Source organism: Musa acuminata, chromosome BXJ2-4 (assembly GCF_036884655.1).
Source record: "Musa acuminata AAA Group cultivar baxijiao chromosome BXJ2-4, Cavendish_Baxijiao_AAA, whole genome shotgun sequence".
Taxonomy (NCBI): Eukaryota; Viridiplantae; Streptophyta; class Magnoliopsida; order Zingiberales; family Musaceae; genus Musa; species Musa acuminata.
Genome location: NC_088341.1, coordinates 39011200 through 39021984, shown reverse-complemented (window position 1 = coordinate 39021984; position 10785 = coordinate 39011200). Strand labels below are relative to the sequence as shown.

The 10785-nt window shown below is 35.7% G+C and overlaps 1 protein-coding gene across 1 annotated transcript; it reads left to right on the top strand.

The window, feature by feature from the left end:
* Positions 1–3076: 3076 nt before the first annotated feature.
* Positions 3077–10752, top strand: LOC135610791 (putative clathrin assembly protein At5g57200). The gene is made up of 16 exons (XM_065105726.1): positions 3077–3301; positions 3427–3496; positions 3732–3829; positions 4591–4729; positions 4825–4952; positions 5047–5139; positions 5208–5258; positions 6487–6552; positions 6645–6710; positions 6782–6862; positions 7333–7413; positions 8899–9069; positions 9155–9230; positions 9444–9562; positions 9964–10354; positions 10431–10752. Exons 1-15 carry the CDS (start codon positions 3221–3223, stop codon positions 10315–10317), a joined length of 1674 nt encoding a protein of 557 aa, XP_064961798.1. The 5' UTR covers positions 3077–3220; the 3' UTR covers positions 10318–10354; positions 10431–10752.
* The last annotated feature ends 33 nt before the right edge of the window (positions 10753–10785 follow it).

Here is a 10785-nt window from a genome sequence, read left to right as displayed (position 1 = left end):
TATTTATACTTACGAAGATAAAATCTTAAAATTAAAAAAATAATTTTATAATATTAAAAATAAAAAATTAAAGTAACATGATTAAATATTTTACCTTCGTAATTAAAAAAAATTTAATATAACTTTTAAAAATAAAATGATCAAAAAACTAAAAGTAACTACTTACAAAAGATAATTTATAATTAACTCCTGAGTGATTGAGTGTAAATGTCTCACGCAATCTGCATATGCGATTGAAGGCTCAAACACGAATAATCAACTCGGGTGATATTATCACAGTATACATTATTTTTTTCTTTAAGCATTCAACCTATATATATATATATATATATATATATATATATATATATATATATATATATATATATAATCCGCTAGTAATTGTTTTACACACTAGTTCATTTGTTTTAATAAGTTATTTATCTATAAAAGCCTCATACCATATGATTCAAAAAATAAATATAAAGATATTCATTTATGCCTGTGACAATGAGAATTGAAAGTGATGAAGAATCTTTTTGTCTAATGAAAGTCAAGAATTGATGTTACACCTAAGATGATATGAAATAGCGAGTATATATTAGTTCGGACATAAAGTAATATGCAGACCATGATTTGGTCCGCATTGTCATGCAACACCTCACATTTACAATTGCACACCTCCCTCGTGCACACCGCCATAGCTATCTACATCTTCCCCCACGACCTTGCCACACAATTGTTGTATGCCATTATTTTTATTCCTTCCCTTTCTCTTTCTTTCTCCTCCCTCTTCATGTTTCTTCCTTCTTTTCCTCTTCTTCCTCTTCTTCTTTCTTTCTCCTCCTTATTCATTCCTATCATCTCTCATTCTCTTTCTAGTCTCATTTTATTTTTACTCAAAATACCAATATTTATTAGTGTATTAACATATTGGACACTATCGACAGGTACATATCAATCTGATCAAAATCATTAAAAATAGATCTGATATTAGAAATAATAATTCTTAGTGAAAATTTTACTATCGTGAAAGAAGAGGAAGGGGGTGAGAATATTAAACAAGTCAAAAGTGACAATGGGATCAACACGTCGATGAAAGAAAAGGTAGGGGATGTCAAGGAAGCTAAAGTCGGCAAATGAGTCATTCTTAAGAGATATCAGTAGAGGAAAAATTAAAAAAATAGAGACAACAAGCGATGTAGAAGGCAAGAGTCAACTTCAACGAATGGCAGAGGAAGAAAGGAAGTTTAGGAGTGGAGTGACGATAACGTCAAAGGAGAAAGAGGAGCGTGAAAGGTAGCAACGTTGATGTGAACCAATGTAGGGGTAAAAATAATATTTAAAAAATGTTGATAATAGGTAAATTTTTAAATAAAAACTCATATATAAAAGTCCAAAACATGAGATTTTTATGAGTTAATGTCCTTTTCTAAATCTCAAACCTTGATTTATTGAATTAAAATTTACATATTATTTAAATATAATGAAATTTATAGTTTATACTTTTTTTTTCTTTTCTTATATGGGTGATATATAAAAAAAAAAGTTAAGGGTTCATTTTAACTAATGTGATTTTAGCTATAGACCATTTAATTTCTTATGGTTTACTCATGTCTAAGATAACTTATATATTTTTAAAAATATAGCATATAAGTACATTCCATCAAGTCTAAGTTAACAAACGTTACAACGACTTATAATAAATTATTAATATAATAATATATATATTTTAAGTAAAAAAAGAATGTTCATTTTAGCTATTGTGATTTTCATCATGAACCACTTAAGTCCTTATAGTTTTGTTTGTATCTAAAATAATCATTATATTTTTAAAAACGTAACATATAAGCCCTTTTCGTCAAATCTGAGTTGACAGATGTTAGAATCTGCTTATGTGCTATGTCAACTCATAATAAACTATTAATATAATAAAATATATAATTTAATTTTAAAAAAATTGAGACCACCATCAATAGTAGGAGGAGGCATCATCGCAGAAGTGACAACTAGTAACAGCATCGGTTCATTGCTGCCTAGCAAGGTGTCGCACGTCCGCGGCATCTCCCATGTCGACGACAAGCTCAAGAGCTTTCGATTTTGTCTTACGAGGATGTGCATTGACCAGTCCGACGTTAAGTATGCAATGGTCTCTTGATCCCTTTTCCTTTTCCTAAGCGTCTTCGTCCCTGTTGCCTCTCATTTCATCCTCTCATGTGCCCTCACCCATCGCATATATGACGTGGTGGTGCAGCTCTCCCCCACCTCTGCCCTCTCCTACCTTTGCCTCTCTGCCTTCGTTCGTCGCAACGATCTTCGTCGTTTCTTCTTCCTCGAAAAAATATATATTTTTTAAAAACTTAAATCACATATAACTTTATATTAATAATTTATTATAAATCAGCATGTCACGTAATTAGACTTTAACATCTGTCAACTCAAATTTGACGGAAGGAGCTTATATACTATATTTTTAAAAAATATAATAATTATTTTAGATATAAATAAAATTATAAAAACTTATGTGGCTCATGACCAAAATCACAAGGGATAAAATAATTTTTTTAAAATTTAAATTATGTATATTATTATATTAATAATTTATTATGAGTCAGGAGACTCTAATATATATTAACTGAGACTTGATGAGAAAGATTTATATGTTATTTTTAAAATATAAAAGTTATTTTAGATATGAGTAAATAATAAAGATTTAAGTAGCCATCAAAAAAATCACAATACCTAAAATCAACCTTAACCTTAAAAAATAATAAAATAAATATTAATCAGCTTCCTTTTTTTTTCCCGCATAGTAATCGATAACCCCTTAGAAAAAGGCTTGTGGGACCCGCGGTTCCATAGATAGAGAGAATCTCGACCGTCGGATTTAAACAGGACGCCATGATGGTGAATCGCGGGGGTGTTTCCGTCGCAACGGCCTCGATTCCTCGTGCTAAGCTTACCCCATTTTAGCCAAGACGTGTAAAACTCTACGCAGAATAGGAGGGGAAAGGCCGGAGCATAAATAGCGAAAAGGAGAAGGATGTATATCAACTCTCTCGTTATAGAACCCAACGGCGAGTTTGGAGGAGGGATGGAGGAAGAAGGGGAGTCCCGATGATGGCGGCTGGTATAAAGAATCGCGGTTTTGACTGCGTGGGACATCGACTCTATCTCTCAATCCTCCTTCGGGGGAGAGACAAGGTGGGAATAGGGAGGATTGGAGGTCAGGGCAGGGTGGATGGGGACATGGCGGAAGGCCTATGGAGCTCTCAAGGATTCCACCATGGTCGGCCTCGCCAAGGTCAACAGCGAATTCAAGGTCCGAAACCTTACCTCAATTGAGATTTTCCTTTCGATTCGATCTATAAATCGAGGTGATCAGATGATCCTCTCTCTATCTAAATCGTGTTTCTTCCTTTTCTTCCTTGATTGATTTGATGCTAGGAATTGGACGTTGCGATAGTGAAGGCGACGAACCATGTGGAATGCCCACCGAAGGAACGGCATGTGAGAAGTGAGTGGATTTGGTTCCGGTGTTCCAGTTTAGGTTCTGGGAAATTTACATGTTTATTTCGGTGAAGAGTTTTGGGAGATTTGGTCGGTTGTGTGAACAGTCCGATAAAGATGGAATTCGAGATTCAAGTCTTTTTTTAACATGGAAGAAAAGGATGATTCTATGTTGAATTGATCATTCTCTTTAAGTGTTTAGATTGAGCATCATGTACGTTGAGCCTTGTTTCATGTTCCAGGGATATTTGTTGCTACAGCTGCAACTCGGCCACGAGCAGACGTAACTTACTGCATATATGCGCTTGGCAGAAGATTGTCCAAGACACGTAATTGGACGGTATGTATAATCCAGATCCTTTAGAACATCTCAGTTACAATCTTAGTCTATGCCTAAACTCTAAATTAATAATAGCTTGTACACTGACCCTGTCATCTTATTACAAACTTGCAGTAGTTTCACTTTGAATTTCACCAGGCTAGCTTTCTCTAATTCAAAAAATCCTGTTGGTAGTTCTTCTTTCCTTTTGACTTTCCACTCCAATGGTAGCATCTCTGTTGTGTACATTGTGTAACATCTTTTACATTCTTTAAATGTGCTTCATGGTAAACATTAATGCATGTGATAAAACTGCTGATAACTATGTGGTTAAAGAGATGTTGCCAACTGCTGGTTTACACAAATGGGCCGCCATTGGACCCGGTGAATTTCCAGTCTAGATCGACTTAGTTATTAAACAACAATGGAAGCTACAGTTGACATTTCTGATTGTCCACAAGCTGAATCTGTCATATTGGTGGTGCACAAAGTGTTGGATGATAAAAATGAGAGATGAAGTTTAGATAATACTGGTCAAGGAAGTTTAATTTAAGTAACTTGTCCTGCTATTTGTCATGATATTTTACTGTAATTTAGTTGTAGCAATATAACAACAACATTTTAAACAAATCATCTTGTTTATTTTTTCTTCAGGAAATGAATATGGGAATATTCCCCATCCAACTTTAATCTTGAATGCTTGAGGTTTTCAAAATTGGTATCAGCACATGTTTATAATTTTGTACTCCAAAACACGAATAAACCTTGACAAAATTTCACAGGTTGCTGTAAAAACATTAATAGTTATCCACAGAACATTGAGAGAGGGTGATCCTACATTCCAAGAGGAGCTGTTGAGTTGCTCTCACCGAGGAAGTATTCTACAGATATCGAACTTCAAGGATGATTTGGGTTCTCTAGGTTGGATTCTTTCTTCATCCTTTTGGAATGCCAAGTTCCAGGTTAAGTAGGAAAATTTCAGTCTATTTATAATGTCAAGATTTTGCGTCATGTAGCTTGGGACTGTTCTGCCTGGGTAAGAACATATGCACTCTACCTAGAGGAGCGGCTCAAGTGCTTTAGGATCTTAAAATATGATATTGAAACAGAACGTCAGATGAAGTCTCCACAGGAGTCTGCCAAGGTAGTTCGACTTTTCTCATTGTTACAGATTGAAGGATCACAAATTTATTTTCTTGTATCATGTGTGTTTTCTTGTTTTCTTTGCAAATTTCCAGTGGCATAGTCGAACCAGAAGTTTATGCTGTCCGGATCTGCTCGAACAGTTGCCCGCTTTGCAACAGCTTATGTTCCGACTTATTGGTTGCCAGGTGCCTGTAACTTCTATTGTCCATTATTTACTCTTCCAGTATCACTAAATATAACTCAAATGTTCTAGCCGGAAGGAGCAGCATTTGGAAACTTTCTTATTCAATATGCTCTGGCTCTGGTATGCTTTTGGTCTTTTTTATTCCTTTGTTCATGATTTTTTCTATAAATTTCTTTTTTAAGTTTAGTAACTGAAATTTTTTGTTTCTTGTTCTAGTCTAGTGCTATTTTATGCTGATGATCTCTACTCATCTGATTTCTTGAGTCAATATGACATTTATTTGATCATATATCTGCTCTAATTTATGTAAGGATTAGCTTCCTGATTTGAATATGATGTTAAAACAAATTACTAGGTCATAGTAATGTAGGATCTTAATATGTGGTTAGTAATGAAGTCTTCAAACTCAACTGAAGATTCAAAATAATACTTGAGAGGTCTCTCTTATAAGTTTCCTTATAATGATAAATTTTGAAGTTGGCAATTGTGTCACCTTGGCTCGTTAGAAGATTCATGACGATTCTATTTAGTTGTCATTTTTCTTGTTATTATTATCTTTGATCATGGTTGTCACCTTTTAAAGTTTGTTCTTGCATTTGTTTAAATGAAGATTTTCATGATTATCTAATAATAATGACTGTATATAAATTATCAATCGAATATCAAAGACTTGAGTCTAGTTATATAACCAAAATCTCCTGGAAACCATGTTGACATCCTTTTTGATGTGTGAGCACTATCATAAGCTTTCTTAATAATGTTTGCACCCATTTAGCAGAGATCAAGCTGTTAATTGTTTATTACTTTAAAAGAATGTATCAATTCATTAAATTTTGTTAGTCAACCAACCTATTGTTATACACAGATCATGTTTATGAAGTTAATTCTTTATCTTGACTCTGCTATTGAAGCATTCTTCGAAGCATTATTGAGTGACACGTCATGCACCTTTCTGGTGCATGTGGTGGGAACTTTGATTCTTTTAAATATCAGTGAAGGATCTCCTTGTAATGGGTGGGCTTTAAGTTTATTGTTGTTGACCTGGGCCTTTGTCTCTGCTCATCCATGAGAGAAAGGACATTGAGAAACTCTGCATGTGCCAGCTTTGTTTCAAAATAAAGTTATCCAGCTTAATCTGTTTGGCCATACCAAGTAACATTGATCGATTATGTTCTTTGTTAACCACCACAAGACCTTTTCATTTTAGAGATTTCCAAAGTAGATACTGCCAATTATGCCATGGGATCCACCAAAACAGATAGAATTAACTAGGGTAATATTATAGAACAAACAAAAAGGTTCCCCCAGTATAAACATGCAGCTGATACTTTCCTGTTTTATTGACTAGGTTTTGAAAGAGAGCTTCAAAATCTATTGTGCAATCAATGATGGGATCATCAATCTCATGGACATGGTACTTTCGTTTTGATAGTAAGATTTTGCGTTTCTTGATCAAAAAAGGGAATTTAGCAACTCCAGATTAGTTTACCATTGGATCTAATGCAGTTCTTTGAGATGCCAAAATGTGATGCCATCAAGGCCCTTGAAATCTACAAAAGAGCCGGACGACAGGTATATATTGTTCTTACAAGGTCTCATTTTTCTGCTATTGACAACTAATTCTGCCCCCTCATTCTCTTCAGGCAGAAGCTCTTTCTGAGTTTTATGAAGTTTGCAAACATTTGGAACTTGCCAGGAGATTTCGCTTCCCAACCCTGAGACAGGTTCTGTTTTATCTATTTTAGGTTTAGGCTAGTATGAATACCTTATCTTTTTACCAACTAAACTAACCTGACTGAACTATTTAGCTTATAACATCTAATTTGGTTCATCATTTAGTTGAGCTATGTCTATCTAGAATATAAATAATGTTAAAACCTTTCTCATATGTGAGCTTAAGCATATAAATGAGTGAAAATTTTGTCCCCATCTAATCCGTGTTCCAAGAGTTGGACTCAAGCTACCAGTCCATGTATGAGAGGGTGTATTATAAATTATTAAACCTTGTCTCAACTATTGGCTTACGTCTAGAGGGTATTGGCAATGACTAATTTAACACTACCAAGTTGATGTGAAAGAATAAACTTGCTCCCACATTCCTCTTGAGGCATCTCTGAAATTTGTTGACTGAATATACTCTTTAGTTACATGGCAACTTTCCTACTATTGATGCTTTTTATGTATATTTTCTCAGTCACCTGCTTCGTTTCTTGCAACAATGGAAGAATACATCAAAGAAGCACCTGGGATTGGTTCTGTTTCAAGTAAGAATCTGGTGAGTGTAATTAAGTTTTCAGGTGCAAATATTTGCTTATATTGTTTCTTTTTCTAGATTGCTAAGAGGTTAGTACTGTATAAGTAGTTTCAATTGGTTTTTTCCTTCATTCTGTTGCATGCAGTAAAGAAGCCATCCAGCTATTTGCTACAGTAATCATTGGATTTGTGATAAATAAGTTTCTGACTAGAACTTTTGGTCTTTTGTTCATAAGAATATTGGTTGTTAAGCATGTGAGTGTCCAGGAGGAAGGATTATTTAATCAATTGTTGTGATGCAATGGATACTTTGTATACTATTGTAATAGATTTCTGTCCACTCACTAAATGATCTTTTACCATTACAATCATGATTCTTCTTTTTCTTTCCCTTTATGGGTTACATTTTGTTTGATTTTAGTTTTCCTTTGTCATTTTATATTTGTTGTTTGATAAATCTTTAAATGTGTCATCAAGAAGATAATATTCCTTGCTCACCGTATCCGAGAACTTGGATATCCCAATTTATGTCATAGCTCAGCATGCACCATTTGGTAAAGGTGGATAATGATGAGGCTTAATTGCTGAAAATCAAATGCAGAGCTATATCTTTGCCTAGCTTGCCATTGAAAAACACACATAAGATATGACACATAGTCGTAAAACTTGGTAAGGCCAGACTGTGGCTTCATCACGGTTGAATCTTGAAGCATTGTTTTACATATTTGCATAGTGAACAATTTGAACTGTTCTTTTTATTTGGAGCAACAACGTTAAGCTACGGTGTTTTTTTATATTTAGAAGTTGCTCGATGAATTGTAGTTGATGTCTTCAATGGTTTTTTTCCAAAAAAGTGTAGAAATTAAACCACCCTACTTCCATTTACTAGATGTTAGAAGGAAGAAAGAAGGGATCCAGCTGAACTGGTAAAAAGTCAAGCAAGAAACCAAAATCAAGATCAACCAACAAAAAAGAACTGATGAGTCCGAGGAATACAGGTTCGCAAATCAACCCAATCAGATGAACTAAAACTAACACATGGAAGTCTCTGATGAAGCTTTTGCCATGCAATTGACTTGCAGTATATCTGGATACAATGAGCCAAATCACTTCTGTTGTTTTGTTAAGAATTAGATTGGGTCCTTTCCTACTGGTTTAAGTTGGAATTGATGATAATTTAACCAATACTTTATCATTGGTACCAACGCAGGTTATGAGTCCTTACCTAGGTATTGTGCTAGGATGATATTGAGTTACCTGGGAATTTGTGCTAAGCTTCTGATATCGAGTCCATTCGAATACTGTCTAATATATCACAGAGCTTTCAATTCACAATCACACTTTAAGACCCGTCATAAATTTCGTTTCTTGAAGGAGTTATGAGGATCAATGTTCTCCAACATACTCTACACTTGCTAATGACAATACTCTACCATACATTAGCTTCCTACTTGTGTTCATCAGCGACTTCAAATAAATTTGCTTACGTGAAACTTGTTTGAACCAGGAATATGAAGATAGTAACCCACCATCATACAATCAAGATGAAGCCCCTTCTCCGGAGAATAAAAAACCAGATGAGGAAGAGGAGGAACAGCCACCTGCAGGGGAACAACCACCAGAATCTGAACCTGTCACAGAGGTTGAATCTCAGCCTGCTACTACAGGAGACTTATTGGTAACCCATGTGTATCCTTTTGTATATTTATTTCGTGAAGGGTCTACTTTAAAGGAATGATATCTATCTTTATATCATTATGCAGGGTTTGAATGAAATAAATCCTGCTGCTGCGGAACTTGAGGAAAACAATGCATTGGCTCTAGCCATCATTTCACCAGGTAGCCTAGTTTTCCTTTTCCTTTTCTTGTTTTTTAGATTAAATATCCACTTCTTCACAGTCAATATATTTTTCATGAGCACAGGAGAATATGCTGCTGTATTTCTGTATCTTGTACAAGAATACTTTTCAAGATCACATAAATTTATCATTATATTATTGTTAAATCCATGAAATCATTGCAAGCAACTATAATAAATTTTTAAATTTCCAGGGGATAATACAAATCCTTCAACAACTGGTGACTTGCTTGGAACCGATTCTTCTGGTTGGGAATTAGCATTGGTAACTGCTCCCAGCAGCAACACCAGCCACTTGGTTGAAAGCAAACTGGTATATTTGTTATTTATTTCCTTTCTATAATATTTATTTATGTCACTCGAACCTTCATAAATCATCATTTTGTAAATGCTATTTCTGTTTCACTACAAAGATCAATATGCTTGATATCGTTCAATGTGTAATTTGGGTCATTTCGTATTTAAGTTGATAGGAAGCTTGGAAAGCGAAATACAATTTGACTATTTGCTCACAGAAAATCTCATACATTCAGATCAAGATCTTGTTTGCCTTTATTTACATTAATTTTAAGGTATTGGTTATACTCTTTGAGCAGCAAAACTAAAAGCCAATAATCTACCTGTTCTTTGCTTCTTCAGTGTTGATCGATGCACAGCTTTAGAATAATCTACCTGTTCTTTCTAGTTCATCTCCATTTCATGGTTGCGGTGCAGGCTGGTGGATTTGACATGCTCTTGCTCGACAGCCTCTACGAAGACTCTGCCAGGAGACAACAAATGGCTTCGGCTGACAGCGGCGGGCTGGACGCCAATCCTTTCGATCCCTTCGCCATGTCGAACAGCATCGCGCCTCCACCAAGCGTGCAGATGGCTCTGATGGCACAACAGCAGCAGCAATATTACCAGCAGCAGCTGCAGCAACAGTACTGCTCACCACAACAGCAGCAGCAGTTTTATCAACCTCAATACCCTTCGCCGCAGCAGATGGGCTCTGCCAATCCCTTCGGCGACCTGTTCGTTGGCTTTTCACCGGGCGCAACCCCACAAGGCAATCAATATCTACACTGAGGCCCTTATTCGAAGCACGATCCAATCTCCTATCACGGTCAGCTTTCTTGTACTGTTAACTACGTCACCAAGCATGAGTTCGACCGAACGACCGGTATGTTCTTCTACCGCAGGACGAGGCTTCATTTGTACAGGCCCTGCCCAAAGATGGAGTGCCCCTGCCATGCTTATCCATCTCATCTCGCTGGAGATAGTTCGGCCGACCAAGCATGAACACAACCTACACCAATTTCGAGTTCTTTTGGTAAAGCGTCTTTCTACATTAAACCGATCCATTTGTAACAATCCCTTATTATCATCCTGTGTGTTTAACCCCTGGCGGTAGCAACAGAGTATTCTAACATTGATATTTTCTCTTTACGATGTAATCTGATATGCAAGAAGGTTTGGACACTAACGAACCAAACACGCCAATTCACAGATATTTGGGTGCAAGTGAAGCTATTGTTCGGATCATCTCTCATTCCT

Coding starts and splice junctions, on each gene's coding strand:
- LOC135610791 (XM_065105726.1), top strand. CDS start 3,221: ATGGGGACATGGCGGAAGGCCTATGGAGCTCTCAAGGATTCCACCATG. Junction 3,497..3,731: donor GAAGGAACGGCATGTGAGAA/GTGAGTGGATTT, acceptor TTCATGTTCCAG/GGATATTTGTTGCTACAGCT. Junction 4,953..5,046: donor CTCCACAGGAGTCTGCCAAG/GTAGTTCGACTT, acceptor GCAAATTTCCAG/TGGCATAGTCGAACCAGAAG.